Genomic DNA, 23,409 nt, shown 5'->3' on the forward strand with positions numbered 1-23,409 from the left:
CATTTCCTAAAACGACTTTTTAATAACTTATTAAATGAAGGTACGCTGAGGAATGACTAAATAAATATCGGTCACCAGGAGGGATGGATGTTCCTGCCCCGAGCCATCCACAAAGTGGCTCGGGTGCTCCCCAGCCTGGAAGCAGACCCCAAACCCTGTCCCCATCCCCTGCCACCCTGCTCCCTGGCTGGGGAGTGAGCACCCTGCAGCTCAGCACGCACCCAGCCGCAGGTAGGGTGCCAAGGGGGGGTGTAAGGCTCACTCCAGCACACGAACAGCTCCCCCCACGCTGTGATGAGCTGCCCTGTCCCCGGCCTCCTTGGAGCCAAGGCTGTGGCTTCAAAGGACGACCCGGGGCAGCAAAAAAGCACACGGGAGACAGCCAGGGTTTCCATAGGAAAAAAACCTTTTATTTAACAATATATCAGGTTCCATCACGGCTCCATGGGGTTCAGATGCCACAGAGCTGGTTACCGATGGCGATGATATGCTACTGGGCGGGAGAGCTGGGGCGAGGGCGAAAGGAACCGAAAGGAGGAGGAACAATGACGAGAAGAAACAAAAGCCCCCAGCGCTGGGGGCGGCGCGGCTGGTGGGGCCGGAGTCGACGGACGCTGAGCGGTGAAGGATGCTGAGCCCCGACCCCAGGCTGCTGGCATCGCCCCACGCCACGCGGCCCCCCCCCGGGGCAGGGGGTCCTGGGCACCTCCACGCCACGGCCGCCCCAAGCCCCCGCGGCCCCCCGGGGCTGCGCCAGCCGAGCCCCCTCTTGCGTGGCACCGGGCGAGGGATGCGCGCGTGGTGGCAGCACTGAAATGTGGGAGCGGGCACGGGGGTGCTGGTGTGCGGGGCGGCGGGGGCACGGCCCTGCTGGGGGCTCCCCGAGCAGCAGGGGCTGCCGCAGCCCCCCGGTACCCTGCTGATATAATGCGGATTTAATGCATGGGCTGCTGGGGGCATCTGGGACCGCGGAGCGCGCCCAGGTGCCGGGTGTGACAGTGGCACCGAGATGGCTGCAGCGGGGACGGCCGCCTCCAGCCTGCCGGGGGGGCACCAAGCAGAGAGCGGGCTGCAGCCTGCAGCTGGAAAACAGGGCAGGGGGAGAAGGGCTCTGCGACAGAGCAGATCCACAGGTCTGGAAAAAGCAGATCTCAAGATGCTGCATGGAGTTACGTGTCTTGAGGTTTTGGTTTTGCTTTGTGTTGTTTTATATTTTTTTTCTTTTTTTTTTTTTTTCTGTTAAATGAATAAAAGGAGATCAACTTGCTGCTGCTTGCATTTACTTTGTGTTAACAGGTCCGTGCCCAGCAGCTCCGCTTGGACCCAGCAAGGAGCTTTCCACGCACCAGGTCCAGCTCCCCCTGAGCACCGCGGGGTCCGGAGCTGTGCCCAGGGGCAGAGGGGCACCAGCCCCACACCACAGCGGGGGGGGGGTGGGACGTCCTCTCTGCTTGGGGCCCGGCACATCCTGCATTATACCGAGGGTACAGATCCCAATCCTGCCCCAGCACGGGCGGCTCGGGTGCCAGGAGCACTCCTGGACAGCAGCACCCAGCACCCCTCCCCTCACCGAGGGGCGTTTTGGGGCTGGGGGCTCCTGTGGCGACCCCAGGACTGGCCCCCGGGACCCCCGCACACCAGCACAGATCCCGCAGTGCGGCTCCTGGATTTGATCGCAGTATGACAATGTTTTACACCCGTTCTCGTGGTTAATTTTTTTTTTTTTTTTTTTTTTTTTAGTTCTCATTTGTTTTTCTAAGAAAAAGCAACCAGAAAATAATTCGGAGTTTATACAAAACATCTTTACATTATTTCTCCCAAAAAAGACTAGTATTTACACAAACAAAACGAAACAAAACAACAACAAAAAAAAAAGAACTTCAACGCTTCCGATGAAAAGAACAGAAGGGACACTCAGTTTCAGGACCCAGCAGACCGAGGTGCTCAGCAAAAATCAAGAGTTCAGATTTCACCCTTTCTGCACATATTTACAAGTTTTTTTTCAGCTGCCCGCCGCAGAAGGAGCTGGGCTGCCCGGGGCCAGCGGCCACCCCGGAGCGCCAGCAGGGCCAGCCACAAGGACTCACTGCTTGGCTTTTGGCACGCTGCGTGGCCAGACCCTCGGCAAATCAACCCAAAACCTGCCCCCCCCCCCCCCCACACTGCCCCAGCCTCGCCACGTGAAACTCCTGCCCCGAACCCACCCCGGCTCCTGCCCGCTGGGCTCTGCTCCCTTGGGGACCTCCAGGTCGGAATTTGGGGGAAAATTTTTTTTTTTTTTTTTAAGACACAATTTTCCGTGATGGAGAGCAGACCCCGTCCCCTTTGGCAGCGCCAGCACAGCGCAGCATCTGCATAGACACCCCGAGGGGAAGGCAAGGGGCTGGGGGCGGGGAGGAGGGGGTCCGAAAGGTGCTGGGGGGGGGGGAGCAAGGAGAAGGGCTGGGCAGGGCAGCCCCCGCTCCCGGCTCCCCTCTGCCACAGGCAGCGACTGCGTTACTGCCCCGGGGCTGCAGCCGTCCCCCCGCAGGGATGCCCAGGCCGGGGAGGGGAGCTGGGGCAGCCCACGCTGCTCCATCCCGAACTCCCACCTTTCCAAAAAATAAAAATAAAAATAACTAAAGCAACACGAACAAACGCTCTGCTCGGGCCCACAGGCGGCGCAGAGCCGAGCACGCTCCTGCCCCAGCTGCCCCGAGCGAGGGCAGACCCCGCGGGGCTGTCCCCTCCGGGGCCCCCCAAGCTCCAGCCCTGCCCTCCTGCCACCCCCGGCCCTCTCCTCATCAAGGCACTTTTGCAGAGCAGCTCTCTCGCTCTTCGGGTACGTCCCAGCCCAGCACCCAGGGCCGCCGGCGCCGGACGCGTGCCCGGGGCAAGGCGAGGAGAAGCCGGGCAGGGGGGCGCACCGCGGTGGGCAGCAGCAGCCCCTTCCTGCCCCGCGCTTGCTCCCTGAGCAAAAGCAGCTACTTCTGAAAGGAAAAGAAAGCGAGGAAGGCGCACGCAGCCGCCAGCCCCGGGCTGGGACAGGCAGGGTGGCAGGGCTGTCACCTCCAACCTCACCGCGCATCAGCTACGGCGGCGGCAGGCCCTCCCGGGCAGAGGAAGCCAGGAGCGAGCCTGCCAGAAGAGCCCAAGGCTCCAACCCTTCCAGTTTCGGGCACAAGGCGAGCCAGACCATAGCAGAGCACGGCCAGGCTGGTGACCCCCTGCAGGAGCCGGTGGGGCTGGGTGGGCTCCTGCACCCAGAGCATCACCCAGGGGAGCTCCAGGCTCGGGTCGGGCCCGGAGGCAGGGCACAGGGGGGCACCAGGGGGTCCTGGCACAGCGGGAGGACAAAGGAGAGCCTCCAGCTCAGCTCCCAGCCAGGAGGAGGAGGAGGAGGAGAAAAGAGAGGAGGAGAAGGAGAAGGAGAAGGAGAAGGAGAAGGAGAAGGAGAAGGAGAAGGAGAAGGAGGAGCAGGGTTGAGCAGACCTGTCTGGGTGGATGGTGGAGACCCAAGAGCACCGTCTCCCAAACGTTGGCTTCCTCCTGGCACCGCCGCCCCGGCCCCGAGCCCAGCACCATCGTTTTCCAGTTTCCTTTCCAAGGAGAAGCGCCGCAGGGCTGCACCCCGGGGCAGCCAACTGCAGCACCGCCCCAGCACCAGCCGCGGGACGGGACCGGTGACACGGGTGACACGGGACGTGCAGCCAGCCCTGCCCTCCCTCCTCCCCAGGCTGCCCCACGCTTCACTTCCAGCAGTCCCGGCCCGACGGGAAGCAGCAGCAGAGGCTTCCCCTGCTCCTCGCTGCCGCGGAGCCCCGGGCGGGAGGACGCCCTGGGGAGGTCCGGGATCGCCGCCGAGGCTGCAGCCTCCGCAGGGCAGGAGGAGCGCTCGGACTCTCGCGCGCTGAATGCTTGAGACATCATATATATTTTTTTTTTCTTTCTTTCTTTTTATAAAGAGACTAAAACAAGAGTCAACAGCTACGAACACAAAAGTTTAAAACGGCAGCGGCGGGCGACGGCGGGTCTGCCCCGCGGCCGGCGGGACGGCGTGCTGGAAGGAGGCGGCGGCGTGTGCCCGGAGGCGGCGGGCGGCGGGCCGGAGTCCCGCCCGGGATTCACAAAAATAAAAATGTTACAAAAAAAATTAAAATAATTATAATAATAATAATAGTAGTAGTAGTAAATCGGGTTTGCCAGCTTCCTCCCTGCACAGTTCTCTGCATCTTGGCACCTAGGCGAAGCATCCTCCTCCTCCCCCCAAGGCCGCTCGCTCCTCGTCGGCCCCAGCTCCTCTCCGCGGCCCCGGCGTCCGTCCGGGCGCCCGGGACCCTCCGGGCCCGAAGCGGCGGCCGCTGCAGCACCAGGTGCACGGGCACTTAACACAAGGACGTGGAGGTGACGAGGGGAAATCCCAAAAACATAAAAGGGGAGGCAGAGTCTGCGGGGGCGCCGGCGGTGTCCGAGCGGGCGCGGAAAGGCAGGGTGCCCGCCACGGCGGGCGCTTGGCTCGCGCCCCGGCCGGCCGCAGTCTGGAGCAGGAGAGGAGGACGCTGGCGGCTCACCCTCGAAGTCCTGGGATTACAAAAGCTGAGAACTACAAAACTAAATACAAAGGGGGAGAGACGGCGCGCGAGCGAGCGGCGCGCTGCCGGGCGCCAGCCCCCTGCGCTCCCCGCGCCGTGCCGCGGGGCCGGGGTCGCTGCCTCCCCCGGAGCCGGACCCGGCGGCCGCTCGGCGCTCCCCTGCTTGGCGGCGTGCCCAGGCTGCTCCTCACACCTTGTAGTAAATGTTGGCTGGGCTCTGCGGGGGCATCTCCTGGACGATGTAGACGGGGTGCCCGTAGTCCCCGCTCACCTTCTCGTAGTGCGGGCAGTAGTTGTTCTCTGTAGTCCGTAAGGGGATGATGATGTCGCTGGGCTCCGAGCCCGCGTTCCCGCTGCATTTGGGGCTGGCCAAGGTGCTGAGTGACAAGGCTGCGGCCCGCTGCTGCGTGTGCTTCCGGTGCCGCTTGCGGATCTTGATCAGGAGGACGACGAGGAAGATGATGATGAGGATGAAGATGACGCAGCCGGCGCCGATCGCCGCAAAAACGGCGACCTTGGAGCTCAAGAACCCGTCGCTGGGACCTTGGGTTTCCTGGCCATTTTGGTTGACGGAACCTGCAAGGCAAGGGGAGACGGGCGTCAGCGTGCACGGGTGGCCTACCCCACCTTCCTGCCCTGCTTAGCCCCTCGCGTGCCTTCACCCCTGCCTCCATGGCCAGGCACAACGTGACGGAGCCCTGGGGACCCATGTCGGAGGTGCCAGCCCATCCCCTCCTGGCTGGCTGGACCCAAATCTGGGCTGGACCAGCACACGCCCCAGGAGCCTCTGCTCTCCACAGCTGACCTGAACGGCGTAATGAAAGTGGGGCCTGGTACCCGGAGCCCTGCAATATCCGATTACTGACCCCCACCTCCTCCTGACCCCGGCCCGGGCAGCTCCAGGCCCCCGAGGGGAGGCCACTTGGCTGGCTGCACCGCGGGAGAAGAAAAGAGCAACTTTTCCCGACTTCATCTGATTTCACTTTTCTCTCAGCAGGGTCAGGAACTCAGGAAACCACCTTCAAAGGGCTTTCACACTGGCTCAGCTCAAAAACCCAAGGACCTCAACTCCTCCAAGCCCTCTCAGATGCACACGGAGGAACAGATGGGCAGCAGAGGGAGGAGGAGGAGCGGCGTGCTGAACCAGCACTTCTCCGCAACGCTGCTGCCAGCACAGCCCGGCGCTGGGAGAAGGAGCCCAGGAGCCCGAGCTGCTCTGCTCAGCAGCCTCGCGGCCGGCTCCCTGCCCCAGCACAGCCCAGCAGCGCCTTGCCCATAACACCCAGACCTGGGCGAGGAGATGCTGGGGGACAGGGGTGCAGCTGGCACAGGGGCGCAGCGCCCAGCACCGCCCGGCTCCGCGGCTCCCAGCCCCTCTCCGGGACGCCGTGGCCACGCTACCTGGCTTGCCGGGCTCCTCCACCGCGGGGACCTTGTGGCGCGGGCTCTGCGTGACGATTTTCACCGTGTTGTCGGACTCCTTGCTGGGCCGACTCGTCGTCAGCTGCTCGGGGATGACCGCATTCGGATCTGGGCGGGCAGAGAGGCAACGGATGAGAAACCTCGACTGAACCTCAACAAAGGCAGCTCCCACCCCTATAAGTAACCCCTTTCCCCATCCCTACTGGCCACCCTGCATCCAAAAAGGCTCTCAGCCTGCCATCCACCCCGGTGCCGCAGGAGGAGCAGCTGTAGCACACCGATGGAAAAACTGCCCTCCCCTGTTTAGGCCAGTCCGTCCCTAGTGTAGCACCAGCCCAGACAACCATGCTGTTTCCAAAAGCTGCCAAGAAGAGCAAAGCCCTGTGGAGCCACACGTGGGGAGACGGCGGAGAGGAGGCAGGTGCAGAAGGCAGCACGAGCACCCCGCGGCGCAGTGCCAGGAGCCGGGGGTTTCAGACAGATCGCAGCCACCAGGCGCCCCGAGGGGCAAAGCCAGCAACGCGTGGTGCACGGAGCAGAAAGCACAGGGCCCGTCTGCACAAAGCTGGGAAGGCATCGGGGGGACGGAGGAAGGGGCACAGGGCCATCAGCGGCAGACCTGAGCGGGACACAAGACTCTCTGCAGAACAAGATGCCAGCCCATGGCCAACAACAAGCCTTAGATGATGACCGAGTTGTGTAGCTCCATAAATAACAAAGCTCCATGAAAACCCCCAGTGCTGGTAGCAAGGGATGGACCCAATCACACCACAACAGAAGCCTCCATCCTCAAACCTCTGACATCCCTGGCAAACCCTGTGTTCAAAGCTCTGATTTGCTTTGCAAGCCATGGGACGCAGCCCTGCTCCTGCTCCCAGGTGCTCTGCGCCCTCCGCCACAACCCAAAAAATCACGGTGGCTTTTTGGGAAGCAAGAGGGATCCTGCCCTCTGCCGTGTCTTAAACGTGTGAGAACTGGGGCGAGCCCAATGGTAAGAGCTAGGAAAAAAGATGCAGCAGCATCACCCCAGGCTGGGCTGCCCTGGCTGCCTCCTCCCTCCTGGAAGAGACAGGAGGACGGAGGGAAGCGGCGTCCCCACCCTAATCCCGCACCCCGACGCCTTTTCATGTTTTCTGAACTCCTGCGCGTGGGCTGGAGCGAGTTTCTTGCAGGGGCAGCAGGAGGAACACGAAGGGAAGGGAGGCTGCCAAGGCTGCAGCGCTGCTTCTTTTGTTTATTATAAATACTGGCCCCAGAGTGAAAACAAAATAATGAGAAGCAGGCACCAGGAGCTCCACAGCCGAGAGGGGGCCGAAACAAGCCCAGGGCATGGCTGGGGCCAGGAGGCACTCGACAGCCCAGGAAGGGAGGTTTTGGGGGGTGATCTCCAGCAGCGGAGCCCACCCCACTGGGCAGAGGGGCAGGGGCACGGGCTCGTGGGCAGTGTCTGGCACGGAGGCCTCGGTGCTGGATGCTGTGCACAAGCCGTGGGTGTACCAGGGAGTTGCTCCTGCCTCAGTGCCCTTGCAGCACGCATGGGTCTTGTGCTCTGCTAGCTTCCAGCCTGGGCAAAAAACACCAGGCACTGCGGAACTGGCAATTACGCAGTCCTAATCCTAATGCACTAAACATGTGCCAGTGTTGGCCAAAGAAAAAAGAAAGAAAGGAAGGAAGAAAGGACGAACCTAACAATGAAACCCTGCTGAACTTACTCAGGAAGCCATCCTGGCTCCCAACAGCCATTGGCCTGGCCTCAGTTTCCCCAGGATCCCGAAACAACCACATGCCAGGACACGGGCATACATGGCTCAGATTCCCCACCGAAAAGAGGGGCTGCCGTAACACGGAGCATCGCGGCAGCGAAGCAGTTTGAGGGTGACCTGCAGCCCTGCCCTGCCTCGCACACTGCTTTTCCTCCTCGCTCCCCTGCAGCAAAGTCAGGCTGATGGGAACGTTTTGGAGGGCCAAGGAGACGCTTGGCCTGCATCAGGATCCGGAGTCTCGCCCGGTCATTCAACTGCAGTGACCGAGCACTGCTCAATACCTAGCTGGCACTAAGCTTTTTTTGGATGGAGGAGTCTGGGGAGACTAGAAATGGTGTGTAAAAGGCAGGTCTGAGATGGTGCTTGGGCAGAGAAGGATTTGGGAGGGTTTCTCTGCTCCTCTGGTAGGCATGGAGGAAAGATGGGGCATGCCGGGAATGGTGTCCCGCAGCTGGCTGCGAGCTGGGGGCTTTGGGCACTTATTGTTGAGGGGAAAAAAAATCAAATAGATAACGTTATCAAGAAATGAAACCAGCTCCTCACTCCTCTTCTCATTGCCCTGGGATAACACGAAGCCAAAAGGAAGCCCTCCTCCCTCCCGGCGTTTCAGTGCCCGGGCACAGGACACTCCCCCTGTCCCACTCCCATGCCCACAGCACACTCCCCCTGCCCCACGTTCACACCCACAGCACACTCCCCCTGCCCCACGTTCACACCCACAGCACACTCACCCTGCCCCACGTTCACACCCACAGCACACTCACCCTGCCCCACTTTCATGACGATCTTCATGGAGCGCGTCTGGCAGACCCCCCCCTCTCGGTTCTCCAGGCCATCCAGCGTCCCGTTAGAGGTGGCTGTAAGGGAAGGAGACGGGCGGTTAAGAACTCTGCAGGAAACGCAAGAGCACTGTCAAGGCTTTTTTTAGCTCTCCCATCCGTGGCTAGTCCCTTTGGGCTAGCTTAGAAAAATCCCGAGGAGCAGAGGAAAAAAAAATTATGAGTGCTTCCTCGCGTTCCCCAGCCTGAAGACCCTCGCCCCAAATGGCACCAGCGATGCTGCATTCACACGGGGCAGGTTTGTTCCCCCACGCCAGGGGGAACAAAATTCAGAGAGTTTTTACCAATAAGGCTCCATTTTTTTGGATTGCAAAGCAGCTCCTATCGGGTACAGGCAGGAGAGCACGCAAGGGTTACTCCCCACTCTGGCACGCGGAGCAGCGTGCTGCCAGCAGGCCCCAGCAGCACGGGCGCGCCTCTTCAGAAGATGTTTGCAGTGGTGAAGAAGTGATACCTCCAGCTTCCCCTCGCCGCCACATCCACACAAGCGAGCCATTCTCAGTGCCTGCGTGCTCCTCCCCCTTTAATTCCTGGATAATTTCCTTTGCTCCTCGGTGTATAATAGGAACACATGCATATGCACAGTTTAAATTATACATATATAATTACACACTGTGCCTCAGTAAAGAATGTAAACTCAGAGCCCCAATGGGCTTGAATGGCTTTAATTGCAGGGCAGAAGTCAGTTAAATTCACATTAACTTTTTTCTTTAGCCGGCACGAATTTTTTCAGGCTCTCTCTCCCGCGGGAGCGCAGCGCGCCGCCCCCCCCGATGCTGCCACGCGGGCAGCCCCCCACCCACACACCCGGCCGCCCGATCCCATGCCGGGGCAGGGGGCACGAGTGGGCAGGGGATGAGAAAACACATGGCAAAACGAGGCATTACGGGATCAAAAAATGGCTTCTGGCCCCAAAAGGGCCCCCCGGTGCCAGGTGGCAGTGAGCGCCCAGTAGGTGCTGCGCGGGGAGGAAGGGTGCTGGGCTGGGTGCCAATGGGTGCCAATGGGTGCAGGGGGGCTCTGGCTCATGGCCCCTACCGAACTGAATTGACCCCCATCCAGCCCAGCATCGCCCACCAGAACCAGGCGCGAGGATTTATTCACGCAGGGGAGCCCCAAAACCCGGGGGGAGCACGGGGACGGCGCGAGGGGGCTCAGGGGGGATGCGCAACGCAGGACCGCAAAGCCGCCTGGAGAATTCAACCGAGACAAGGCAGCGAAGCCAGGCAGGATCCGGCCACCACCTTCCCCAAGCCTCGGTGCCAAAACTCAGCCCCGGAGTTTCGGGTTACCGCAGAGCTCCGGCCTCGGCCGGCGGCACAAGCGCTGTGCCGGGGAGCGGGGCGATGACTGACGGTCGGCTGGGACAAATCCAGCAGACAGCCCTCGCTGGCTGTCAGCTCGCAGGTTAGGGGAGGAGGCCAGCTACGAAGCGAGGTCTTTGCTTTCCTTCTGGGCTCCCCTTCCAGCATCGGGGACCTCGGGGCGTTCGGTTGGTGCCGCGGCGAGGAATGGGAAATTTTTGCTTGGCGGCAAGGCGCAGGCTCGCGGAGCCAAAGCAGGTCTGGAAGGCTGTGCAGGGAGGGCTGGCGCTGCCCCTCCACGGGGCTGGATTCACCAAGAGCAGGGCATGGGCTCGGGAGCACCACGTCGCTCCCCGGCATCGCCCCTGCCTTGCCTGCGGGTGACGGTGAGCCTGGAGCAGGGCAGGGCGGGGGCTCCAAGCATGTCGGCTCCGTCTCTGCGATCCAGCCTCTCGCATGAGACCCCAGCAAATGTTTTCCTAATCAGAGAGCTGCTCGGGCGGCTGCGGAGTTATCGCCTCTCCAGCGACAGCAGCTTCGTTTGCCAGCAGCTCACCGGAGAAAGTCATATATCCACACGCTTGGGATTCGCCGGCCTCGGCTTTGACAGGAGCACTGTCAGCATAAATCCCAGTGCAAATGCAGGGGGAAACGGGAGAAACATCCCCTCAGTGCCTGCACAGGCTCTTCCCAACTCGAGCCGGAGGTAGGGCCCGAGCTCAAACGCCATAAAATCATCTTAGGGAGCTAATTCCTGCAACACAAACAGCAGCTCTGTTCTCCCAGACCAGAAGCGCCTTTTTCGGGATAAAATAAGTCAAAATAAGCAGTTTCATGAACAGCCTCCCAGCCCAGCACCATGCCACATGGAATGGGGCCACAGGCAGCACACACACATCTGGGGGCTGCTCCATCTCTGACAGACTTCACCCATTCCTGTTGCAGCCCGGAAAGCTGTAGCATCTCTCTGGGACGGACCCATTTATGCTTGCTTTCACCCCAAACTGCAGCCTACCTGCACGTCTCGCTGCCCGGAGCATCGCAGCTCCCTGCTCCACGTGGCAGCAGCTTCTCTGCAGCCAGGAGCCAGCCCAGCAGGGCCAGGGAAAACATCAGTCAGCAACAACCGGCTCCAGCAGACCTTACAGAGGTGTATTTACAAGGTAATACCCAAATAATACCAAAACGATGTACAGAGAAAGTAGGGCTTCGGTGCACGGGACCGCTGGAGATGTTGCAAAGGTGGAGCACGTGGCGGTACCGGGAGACATCTCCTCCAAAATAACTCCCGAGACATCGCATTCAGATACGACAAAAATATGAAGTGTTCAAACAATATAAAAGAATGCCAGCTGGAGAATCACATGGCCGGACTAAAGAGGACACAGCTGAGCGTCCTTTCTCCCAAGCAGCACACAAGACTTTGTTGAAGAAGCCTCTCCTCATTCTGATCATAATAATTATGAGGAGAAAAAGTAGCTCTGAAAGGGGAGCCACATAAAAAAAAATGAAGAAGCTACTTGAGGGAACATAAAAGGGACAGCTAAAAGGGTAAAACGCTTGCAAAAACCATGGCGATCGTCTCCAGTACAGCCTCTTGAAACAGGCTTGAAACAAGGACGTGAAGGGCCCAGCTCTCTCCAGGCCCGAAATAGGCCACGACCGAAGCAAAGCGAGCTACTCCTCATGCTGCAGAAAGCCGGGGCCACATCCAGACGACGAGGAGAGCACAGCTTCTGACAGGCTTTATGTAAACACCCGGCAGGGCCTCAGATGGCCCCGCAGGCGGGTGCGGGAAGGGGTGGTGGGAGCTGGTGCCTGCTGCGGGCAGCAGGGCTCCTGCGGGGAGCCACGCACAAAGCTGTTCCCGTTGAAAACGTTCCTTTTGCCCAAAAATGCAGCTGGAATGAAAAGGAAAGGGCATCTCGGGGGCACGTAACCAGCTCACGATGGACACCTGAGCTGTGCACTTTGTTTCTTGTTTTCATGGTGGAAGAAGATTTAGCAGCAGCACCTGCCCACAACCTGGGAATCGCATTGCAAGCAGTGAAACGAAAGCTCACGAGCGATCCCGAAGTACCTGTGATAACAACTGCTAGGCCAAGTGGAGAGCTGTGGCGGCACTGGGTAGCACAGAGCAACCGATTTTAAATGGCAGATGAAATCCAGTGTCACCAAACGCAAGGTGACACACAGGAGAGGAAGGCTAAATAGACAATCGTAGGCTCAGATGAGAAAACTATTGCTCGGGCACGATGCAGGAGACAGGAAGGATCGTTTTCCAAACGACACCTCGGTGTCAGTAGGGGTGGACGCTGTTAGAAACGATGCAGAGGTGACGCATGGCACCGGGCAGGTCCAGCCCGCTGGGCTCCGTCCATCGGCGGGGACTCAGGGCGGGTGGCCGATGGGGGCACTCAGCAACGGCGGGTGCAGGGCCCCGTGCCCGCACCCCCTTCGATTTCAGAGGGACTAGCACCGTCTTGTAGGAGCAGGAGAACAAAAGCAGCCTCTGGACAAACGACTTCGACACAGGCTTAACGCAGCGCAGCTCCCAGCCCGGAGAGCTATTAGATGCCTTTGCCTTAATGAAGCATTAAGCCCCAGGCTGCCGAGTGATGAGGATTTAACATTGATACTATTAACCATGTAATTGCTTGTCAACTCAGAGGAGATGCTCAGGCGGCGTGGAAGCAGAGGCAGGACCTGAGCTTGCTGGCGCCGCTCACCCCAACCCTCGTGCAGGCGCCCCCCAGGTGGCCACGCGGCAGCCCAGCCCCGGTGCCAACCAGCTGGCACGGCCCCTCTGCGGGGAATGGGGGCGAGCCATGCTTGTTCTCGTGCTCATGCTCATGTTCATGCTCATGCTCTGCTCTGCTCTGCTCCAAGGCAGCAAGCAGTACCGGCAGCTTTCTGTCGGCGCCCGCCCGCCCGCAGCTGCGCACCCGATTCATCACACCCTGCCTTCCCACCGCTACGACTTAGAGCTGCACCATCGTTTTTCTTCCTCCACTAAAAATATTTCAAACAAGAACTTGGTTTTGGCAGATTGGAAACTCTGGAAGTAATACCTGGCAGCAGATAAAGGCAAGGGTCTCTTAAACGGTCAGCTTTGGACAGAGCGAGACGTTTGGTTTCTCTTCTGGATTCCCTCTAGCAGGACTCCGTTATGATTTGGGCCCCAAAGCACAATTAATGTGCTGAGACTGTAGCGAATCCAAGTCTCTTTCCTTTTATTATTCTTAATTACTCTTCCATCTGTGTACAGCGGCCCTGCTCCAGGCTCAGCCAAGCGCCGCATGGATCCAGCATGGACGCTGGCCCCGCAACCCTTCCCTCGCCCCCGAAGTGTCAAAGACTCAAGTTTCCCTATTTTATCTCACAGCCCGCTGCAGGGCCCGTGCTCGCAGAGGATTTCCCTTCCTTTCCTCATGCCGGGGCTCTGCCGCCAGCTCCCACCTCCGGAAGGCTGCGGGAGGCCCGGGCGCAGGAGCACCGTGCCCTGCGGTGACAAGTGGCCTCGCAGCCCGTGGTGACGGCACTTCGGGCACAGAGAAGGGGCGGTGGGGAGGCACAGGCCAGCAGCACTCTGTGCATTGCATCTTCAAGCCTGCTAAGGGGCAGCTGGCATAGAGCAGCCTCGACACACGGCTCAGATCCAGCACAGCTCACCCAGGACACCCAAACCAGGCCGAAAGCCCTGTCCACTCGGGTCACCTGTGACCCCGAGCACGTTCCTCGTACACCTCCGATGTGCTCAGACACCACGCCAGCATCCTCCTGTGCAGATCTGCAAACTCTAGGAGGATTTAAAATAAAAACCTAGCTCGTGCCATCCTCCCTGTCCTCCCAGTCTTTCAAGTTGTTTTCTGCACCCTCAAAGACCACAGTGCAGGTGTTGCATCGCTGCAGGTGGGTGCCGCATCCGTGCAGGTGTTGCAGCAGCACTCAGCCCCGTCACGGAGCACCCAGCTTCTTCCTCCCAGCGGGGCCAGCGCACCCCTCCCCGTGCCCTGGAGGACCCGCAGGGACACTTCCAGGCCCCCGGGCAGCAGCACCGTGTGCTCGGCTGCACGTGAACACTCTGCGAGCGCCTGGCTGGTCGCAGCCCCATCCCTGCTGAAGCACCGGCACGCAGCCACGCGGCACCAGCCCACGCTCCCGCTGCTGCTCTGATTATTTGTGTTTCCTTCCCGGGCCGTGCTGGAGGGCGGTGAGCCCGACGCCCTCTCCCCGCACACGTCACCCCAGCACGCTTCCCATCGGCTCCGGCACACCGGCGGGTCGGCTGCCAGAGCCCCGAGCTGTCACGCTGCCAGCAGGGCCGGGAGCCGCCTCCGACCCGATCCCAGCAGCAGCTGCGCTGGGAAGGGGCCCCGCAGCCCCAGAAACGCCTGTGCAAGCCAGGCCGGCCCCGTCCCCTCCCCAGGCTCCTGCAGGAGGTGCGGGGCTAGGATTTCACACACCCTCCTGGCAGCCGGCGAGCCGCTCCAGCCCTGCTTTCTGCTTGGGAGAGAAGGAGCAGAGCAGCCCATGCTGCCCCGCACCGCCAAGCCCCCACGGTGCCAGGGTCTGCGCCTCCTCGCTCCCGGCATTGCGGCTCCCCTGGGCACCCTCAGAGCACGGGCAGCCCCAGCACCGTCCTAACCCCAAGCTTGCGTTTCACATCAAGCACTCCCCGTCCGCTCTCTGCCTCCTCCTCTTCACTCCTCGGGGTCCCCCAAATGCAAACAGTTCAGAAACCTGCGGGTGTTGGCTGGAAAACGCCATCCCAGGAGCGCAGAAGCTGGGAATTTAACAGCCAGGAATCGCGACTCCTTCTCAGTTCCCAGCAGCTGGTTTCACGTTCCCTCTGCCTGGAGTCTGTCACCCACAGCTCCTTCGTGGGCCGGGCACGGAGCTGAGGGCGAAACCCTCAGGGCAGGCTTGCGAGCGAGGAAGGAGCCTCCCAGCGCCCCCACCTCCCGCGCACACCACAGCCGTGGGCACCCCGCGTCCCCGCAGCTCCTGTTTGGAAGCGCTCGGCTTTTGCTGACGGCATCAACCTCGAGCAACAGCTGGGAGCCGCGAGCAAAGGCGGCTTTTATGGCTTCACCTGGCGTGGTGAGAGCCCCGAGACGAGGAGCATGCTGCAGACACAGTGCCCGCCGGCACAGCCACGTCTGCTGGGGACCCTCACCCCAGCCAGCGCCACGCTGCGGGGACGGAGCCGGTGCCGGCGATGGCCACATGGCTCCAGCTGTCCGGGGAGCGGGGGCAAGCGGAGAGGCCGGGCAGGGCGCGAGGCGAAGCCAGTTGCCGGCCGACACAAAGGCACCATTTATCGCAGCGGTGCTCGCGGGGGATTTGGGCGGGCAGGAGCACCACGTCCTCCCGGGGAGCACGGGCCGGCAGGGAGGGAGCTGCTGACGCCCACCAGCAGCACGCGCCCAGCCCTGGACGTACCCGGTTAAATAAATACATGTTATATAAATAAATGCATGAATGTACATTTAAAAATGAAACGCATAAACAAATAAACAAGCTTATCTATAAATAAATAACCTTTGAACCAACAAAGCCCTATATAGCGCCGGGGAGGGAAATGCAAGCCCGGACCTCCTCCTGCCCGCCGCAGCGTGGGGCCGAGCCCTCGCAGCACCACGGCCAGCCTCCGCTCGGCCTCACGCACGGCATGAGGAAATGACCTGACGGTGCTGATTCCAGCCCGGGTCGGCTGCAGTCAGCATTTCGTGGTTTTGCACTGAATTTCCCGGCTGGCGGGAGCCCTGCTCGGATTCACCCCTTCAGCAGGGCCAGGGCACGCGGCCCCCTTGGGGCAGAGGGCACCGGGGGCTCGCAGCAGCCTCGATGCCGGGTGCCCCGACCCCACCACACGCTCTCCCTGCTTCTCGTACAGCAGGGACAGGCAGCCAGAGCCACTGTCCAAAACGGAGCCTATGCTGGACGCCGGCAGGAACTTGGGACTTTCCAGGCTGCCTTTTCTGCTGCCGCAAACTGCCAGCAAACACCTGGTGAAAATCAGAAGGCTGAAAGACGCTTTGAACAACTCTAATCAAAATGGTTGCGCGGGGTCTGGCTGGGCAGAGTTTACTTCCTGCCGGCCGGGGTCAAACCACCGCAAAGATCAATAAAGGGGCACAAACGGGAGGGGAAAACCGAGGGGAAAACAGAGGGTAAAACTGAGGGTAAAACCGAGGGACCGGCGTCAGCCTGCAAACCGGGCACGTGGTGCCGCAGCCGCGCCGGGCTCCCACCTCCACCCCCCAACTCGTTCCACGTCTGTATGCAAACCACAAAGCGGGCGGTGTGCTCGATGTGGCAGAGGCAATTCTACAACAAAACATTAGTTTTTTTTAATGTTCTGGCTTGCACATTTACCTCCTCAACCGTAACGCTGCCTAGCGCTCTGCCTGCCCCCTGGGAGCGGCAGCTCCGGTGCTTTCGGACCCCCCGGCCGGGCAGCGACCCGCTGTGCCCTGCGGTCTCGGGGCGGGGGGAGAGAGCAGCAGGCCCCCCCCACACCTCGTGTGCCCCGCACTGGTCTGGGACTGCCCTGGGTGCTCTGGGGCAATGGGCAAGCGGCACTCCTATTGCACAAAGGAAGATGCTTTAACGCGGGGAATGACATCAAGAGCCTAATTTCCCATAAAAACAGCTTTTTGATGGAAAAAAATATAATCAGCCCTAATTAGCACTGCAATTAAGAGTCACAGCCACATGGCAGGTAAGCTCATCAAGGCCGGAAAGCGCTTCTCGGCTGCAAGACCACTGCTTGCTTACTCAGCCGCATGCCCTTCAGCATCAAACTCTACTGAGACGTCCACGTGGGATCAGGTCACAAAATGAAGCCTTTCACTTAAGGTCGATCCGCCCCCTTCCAAAAAAAGACAGCAGCAGCAGGAGAGAAAGGTTATTTGCAACGTCTCCGTGGCAGCCCCAAGCAGCCAGCTACATGTCAGAAAGGAAAAAAAAAAAGTGCCACGTAATTCTCCACCTGATGCTCTGCCAGAGTCATTTGTGGGCCCCGCTGGGACCCGGGGAGGAGGAAAGCACTTATTGAGTTTTAACAGGGTGTAAATCTCCTCGGTTAGGTAGCAAAACATCTGTGACTCTGCCGGGGCAATCTGCCGTCGCGGGGACGGGGAGCGGCTGGCGGGGGAGAGTGCGGGTCCCTGGCGAGCAGGAAGGTGGCACGGAAGGACAGAAGGACAGAGGGACGGAGGGATGGAGGGACAGAGGGACGGGGACGTGCAGAGCAGCGCTCCCCTCCCGGCTGCAGCTGCAGCAGCGGGGTTAGCCAGGGCTGCGTCATCGCTACCCGGATGCCGAACTGGAGGCGGTTCAGAGAAAAAAATCAAAGTTATCAGGGACCGGAGCGGCTGATTTATGTGCAAATGTCCTGGAAGTGGAATCCGCCTGGCTTGGCGGAGCCACAAGCGAGGGAGAGCGCTCGGAGACGTGGAAGGCGTAAGGCGGCCGGGGGGGAGACGAGCTCAGGGTGCGCTGCGGGACAGCCGGGAGGAAACCCGCCTGCAATTACGGGCACACTTTGCATAAGCATCAGGAACCTGCCGGCAGCGGGGAAGTTTACACGGGTGCGCAGAGGCAAACAACCCCACGGCGGGGATGGGACGCGGCCCCGGCCGCCCTCCTGCAGGTCTCAGTGCTGCTGCTGGGCGCTGCCACATGGACCTGGCGTCCCCCGAGCCACAGCACCCGGGCATTCCCAGGAGACACCGAGTCCCCCCAGCTACCCAGTGGAGGACGTGCCCGCTCGCTGGTCCTACAGCCGCAGAGATATGGGAAGGATGGAGAAGGGCCCCCTGTGCCCCCCAGGGCAGGGCCGGCCCCGTGGCAGCGGGGAGCAGGCACCCGCTGCCGTCCCCCCGCAGCCCCGCGCCGGCTGCAATTACCTGTGCCAACACCCGCGTAGCGCCGCGGGATCAAAGAGCGGCGGCGTTACACAGCAGCAGCAGCAAAATCATCACTCCTAGGGCAAAGAAACTTCAAATAGCAACTCAAAGTCCTTCTCCCCGGAAAGGCGAGCTTCCAGAGGTGCAGCACGCAACCTGGGGAGCCTCCACCGGCACAGGCAAGCCGGCCAAGAGGATTTCAAAACACAGATCATTAGAAATTAAAAAAAGATGGAAAAGAGCTACGTATCGCAACTCATTACTGCCGGAGCCAAGCTGGCTTGCAGGATGCACGTCTCGCAGCCCAAGCATTGCAATGCTCCCCGCAGCCCCAGCGTGCTCTCGCTCCACAGAATTGCAGAATCCAAATTCCAGTTGGATCTGCAGCTCCCCACCACTGCACAGCCAAGCGCCTACAGCTCCCATGCGAGCCCCCAGTGTTCCACCGCGCAGCAGAAGATACAAGTCACGGTATTTCCGTGTGAGGACAGGCCAGGTCACAGCTGAGGAGATGTTTGCAAGCCCATGAAAATGCAAAGAGGGAGAAAGCTCCGGCGGAGGCGAGCCCCGCTCCCACGCAGAGGTGAGCTCCTCCGGCAGCCTCGTCCCGGCTCCCCGGGGACAAGAAAGCACTGCAGGTGCACAGGCAACAAAGAGAAAAGCAGCAAGAGGGTCTCGAGGCAGGAGCAGTTATTTTAAAAATACACCAAGCAAGTGGTTGCCGGCGCTTATCAGCTGCACACCCTTCCCAGACGTGCCTACATGCTGTGAGTTTTTTTCAAGCCATCTTCAAGCTGAAGGCTTCTTCAGCCTTTCAAGTGTCTTAGCAAAAATTTACTCAAATCGCAGTCATGTTTTAATCTTTTCCAGCGCTGCAGAGGAAGCCCTCAGCACTGCACACCGTTGAAGAGCAGGGTCCCTCCTGACACCGCCTGCACCGCTGAATTTCTGCACCACGGAGCATCCCCCAGCTGCTGGACGAAGACCGCAGGGCTCAGCCCAAAGCCCGGTGTCACAGCCCTGCCACCTGTGAGACCTCCCGGGATCCCCGTGCCCCGGGCAGAGCCGGCTCCAGCTCCCGTGGCCACGCAGGAGGTCGGGCAGGGGCCGGGCTGGCAGCGCGCACCGGGCACGGCCCCGCGGGGCCCCCGGCCAGCAGCAGATCAAAGCTCTGGGTATTTACCTCCTGGCCGGGCGCAGGGACACTGGCCCTTTCTGATAGGGCTTTTCATCCCTATTAGCGCCATGAAAGGCTGAGCCATGAGATCAGCTGCCAGGGGCTGCGCGGGGACAACGCTGAGCCGAAAAGGTCAGGAGGGAGGAGGAGAAGAGAAAAGAGGCAGAGGCTTAAGGGACAGGGCTCAACAAAATCGCATTTACTGTGGTCACGGTCTTCAGACAAGCCCCCGAGACAAGTAACCGCGTGTTGTCTAAGGGCCATTATTTGGGTTTGACATGTCCAGCACAGGGACTTTGAAGTTCCGAGGCGGGCACCGCTAGAGCCCGTTTGTCCCCAGCACCAGCCCGACGGCTCCCACACCGCCCAGCGCCTCTCGTGGGTTGCCCCATGGCCGGGGCATCTCCTCCCCACCAAAACCACCTCCGCCACCCCTTCGCCCCCAGCCCCATCGGCCCCGGCGATGTCCCGGAGCTCGGCTCTGCTCGTGCGCCCCCGCCACCACGGCGCAAGGACGCGGAGGCTGCGCACCCGCAGCGCGCCAGCCCATTTGGGTGAAGAATGAGGAAGCTGGTTAACCGGGTTTTGTATCAGCAGAAGTTCACAGCTCTCATCGCGGCATCAAACAGCACTTTTGCTTTCAACTCATCTTCACCAAACAAGTCGTGGGACGGGAGCTGAGGAGTACATGAAAGTGGCCACATTCAAATGCAGTCAGCAAAGAAACCTGGCGGAGAGCTTGGCCGGCGGGCACCCGGCACGGCACCCACCACACACGGCACCCACCACACACGGCACCCACCACACGGCCGATGGGGAGGGAGGGAGGAGGGCTCAGTGTCCATGGGGACAGCAGGGGTGAGGGAGGAAACAGTCGGGCTGCAGAAAGGCCGAGGCTCCTGGAGCAGCTCCGCGGACACCCTCGCGCACGCTGCGACTCCCAGCTGGCTCTCAGGCCTCCTAAACCCATGGCAGCTATTTCGGGAGTCAGGGTGCAGCCAGAAAAACAAGTATGGCAGCGTGTCTCAAAGACAAAAAAAAAGAAAAAAAAAAAAAAAGAAAAAGAAAAAAAATAATAAAAAAGAAATTAAAAGAAGAAATAAAAAAAAGGAAATGAAAACAAAAAAAAAAGGAAAAGAAAGGAAAAAAGAAAACAGAGAAAAAGAGGAAAAAAGAGAAAAAGGAGAAAAAAGGAAAGAAAAGAGGAGTCTGGCACTTGGCAGTACACAGGTGACCCCCTTCTCCACATTAAAATTCCAACTAGAATAGAAATAGAAAAATGCTGAGGAAGAAAGGGCCAGGGATGAAACCCGCGTCGCAGAGGCAGCGATGGCCTACAACAATAGTTCTTGCCAGGTTGGGCCTAATTGCTTCTAAAAACAGAAATGCAAGACAAGGGGTTTAAAGGAACAGTCGGTGTAATATATCAGGGCTCTCTGGATCCCGCTGCCAAAAACTGTTAGATTGGATTACGAACATCATTACATCAAAAATGGATTGAAGGGCTTAAAGACTAACAATCAACAGGAAACGCGTGAGATTTATGGGGCAAGCGTCTACTGCAGCCTCGCCTCTGCTTTAGCGTTTTCTGCAAACGAACTGGAGGAGAAGGACGGCTAGTTATGAGTTGTTTTCCCCGCCGCTCTCCTTGGGGGTACAGGTTGGGCACCACGAGCGTGCCCGGGGTCCCCACGGGGTACCCCAGAGATGCCACCTGGAACCCAGGCGGTGCCGCAGGGACAGGGCGCTGCCCGCCCCGTGTGCCAGCGGGGACTGGGCGGGACTGGAGGGACTTGGCTCTTCTGGAGCACTGGGTCCCCACCAGACCACAACCACGGCAACGGCAGAGAACAAATTGGGCAGGCGTGCCCGAGGGTACGGCCAGCGCCGGGCTGAAGGCACTCGGCATCCGAGGCATCCCCCTGCCAGGCACCGGCGGCAGCTGGGGCACTGCTGGGCTGCGGCCAGGGCTCCTGCCCCGGAGCTGCCAGGACAGCTGGATCCACATATCTCTATCTAGGCACCTCATTACCAGAGATAGCAAAACTGGAGCAGGTTCAAAGAATAGCAGCAAACGCAATTAAGAGCTGGAGAGAATTACGGAGGGGGGTGAGGAGAGCTAAACCTGTATGGCTGGCTCGGGGACGGGGAAGCCGGCGCTGCCCACAAGCATCCCGAGAGCGCAGCCACCAGGGAGGGGGGAGGAAGGTGATTCGCGTGGGACAAGGACGCGGCGGAAGCAGAGCAAACCACAGGAAATTGGGAAAAGTTAAGGCTGAGGAGCAATGTGGTTATGGACAGGCTCCGGGACCCCGCAGCAGGTGACCTGCGGGCGAGAAGCAGGACCCACAGCGACACAGCGGAGCCCCCCCGAGAGTCCTCCTCTACCTTCCCAGCAGCCTGCCCACGGGCTTGGCTTCGCGCCTCGCAGAGGAAGCCCCGAATGGACTCTGCTAGGGGGCAAAAAGCAAAGACTCGTTCACCTTCCCACACAGCAATGCGGGAACCCCACAGGAGAGAACCCTCTCCCCTTCCCCGTCCCTCCCAGCACCGACCAGACACCCACGGCAGCGAGGGAGCCTGCAGGGGACCAAAGGCACACGAAACCGAGGATCGCCTGAACCTCCATCGGCCACGGAGCAAACAGAGGAGCAAAGCGCCCCGCTCCCAAACCGCCAGCCCTCCTCCTCCCCACGCCCCGCCGCAGCCCCAGCAGCCGGCAGCAGCCCCACCGAGCCTTTGTCTGCGGCACGGACGTGCAGCCAGGAGCTCCCGCATCTTTTTCTTTATGAAAAGGCTTAGGAAGAGGAATCACCTTCTCCTGTCCAGCCGCAGGAGAAAAGATGCTTTTAATGAAAGCCTCCAGCTGGCATTGAGGGGCTCGGCGCGAGGGTTCGGAGGATGGGGAGAGGTTACGTTTGCTTTCAAAAGCCTTTTTCATCGCTAAAGCAGCCTAAGCCGAGGGCTGAGTGTCCCTCGGTGATAAAAGTGGCCCTAAACAAGGCTTGGCATATCCAACGTGATGGCGGGGGAGCGGGGGGGGCGGCCCTGAATGAGGAGGGACGGGGCCGTGCGGTGGCCGCGGGCTCTCGCAGCGGGGCTGGGGACGGCACCGACCCGCGGCCGCCCGCTCCCGGCTGCGGCAGCGCCGCTTCCCCCGGCTTAGGGCTGCCGGCGAAAGAAAAGGAAGAAAAGAAAAAACCTTTTGTGTGTCCAGGCGAGCTTGGGGAGAGGGGAATAACAAAAAAAAAAAAAAAAAAAAAAAGACAACACGTGGGTGGTCTGCTCGGGAGACTTTTGACTTTGTTTTTTTGGCTATTTTCTTTCTTGGCAGAAAGGGTTCCTGGGGCTGCCGGGCAGAGGCTACGGGCAGATCACAGGAGCATCCCCGGCCCACCCAGGGGCCAAAGTTCAGCGCACAGCGGCCGCCCGGTCCCAGCGCCGCCGAGGCTCGCTTCAAAGCGCGGAGCAGTCAAGAGAAATTAAAGTCAGAAACGGTCCGAGACGGGGGCAGAGCAGCGGCGAGCAGGGGGCACCGCCGGGGGCAGCGGGGCCGGGGGGAGCCCGTGGGGGGACGGGGACGGCACCTGGGCACCGGGACGCGGAGGTTGTGCTGGGTTTTGTGGCGGCCTCCAGGGAGACTCCCCAGGCTGGAGTGAGAACTGGATTTTGTTATGGATATAGAGAAAATTTGTCCGTATGGGACAGGATTCAGGTTTCTGGTAGCGGAATCAAGAGTGCAGTTCCAGCTTTCTCCCTCTGCAAGGGGAGAGGAAAAGCAGGGTGGGAGGTGCGCTTGCAAAGCAAGGTGGGGGGGGAAATAAATAAAAGTGCATTCACAAGGCAGAAACTACAGTTAGATGAAACAAATGCGAGGAGTTTAAGAGGCTCGGCCAGGCCCCCGACGGGACGCACGGTGGGGACGGTGTGAGCCCCGGAGCCGGCGCGATGGCGACCCAGGTGCGCCCGCGGCTGGCCCAGCTCAAAGCCACCGGCCCGTGGGAGCCGCGCTCGCCCGCCGCAGCGCTGCCGGCTGCTTGTGAAAACACCACCGAGAGCCCCGGGCAGCTGAGGAAGCCGAGCAGCAGCTTTGGTAGGACGTGCAACGCTGCTCCGCCACCTGGGAAAGGCAGAGCCTGGCAAAGCCTCCGCCCACCCGGCCTTGCCCTCCGCTGGCACCAGGGCTTTTCCTATGGGGTGGCAAAGAGGAAACCCGTGCTCTTCTCCTCCCCGGGGCTTCCTTAGGCTCCCGAGTTCGTTCTGGAGCACGTGTTTGTCCCGGAGGGCTGCTGACCCTGCGTGCAGAGCAGCCGCTGCCCGAGCGCTTCAAGATGTTTGCCCTAAATACAAAAGGCAGATCTGCGGCGGTGCCTTGAGCCCCTCTCCCTCCTCTTCTCCTCTGCCTACTGAAGGGAAA

The 23,409-nt window shown here is 60.4% G+C and overlaps 1 protein-coding gene across 1 annotated transcript in view; it reads right to left on the reverse strand.

The window, feature by feature from the left end:
- Positions 1-388: 388 nt before the first annotated feature.
- The window catches only part of EFNB1 (ephrin B1), a 59,531-nt gene continuing 36,510 nt past the window's right edge, over positions 389-23,409 (reverse strand). Inside the window, exons 3-5 of the mRNA XM_040572099.1 lie at positions 8,521-8,613; positions 5,973-6,101; positions 389-5,147 (exon numbers count right to left, since the gene is read on the reverse strand). Coding sequence (XP_040428033.1) covers positions 4,759-5,147; positions 5,973-6,101; positions 8,521-8,613 — 611 coding nt within the window. The 3' untranslated portion in view covers positions 389-4,758. The remainder of the gene's footprint in view (positions 5,148-5,972; positions 6,102-8,520; positions 8,614-23,409) is intronic.

Source organism: Cygnus olor, chromosome 13 (assembly GCF_009769625.2).
Source record: "Cygnus olor isolate bCygOlo1 chromosome 13, bCygOlo1.pri.v2, whole genome shotgun sequence".
In the NCBI taxonomy this organism is placed as follows: Eukaryota; Metazoa; Chordata; class Aves; order Anseriformes; family Anatidae; genus Cygnus; species Cygnus olor.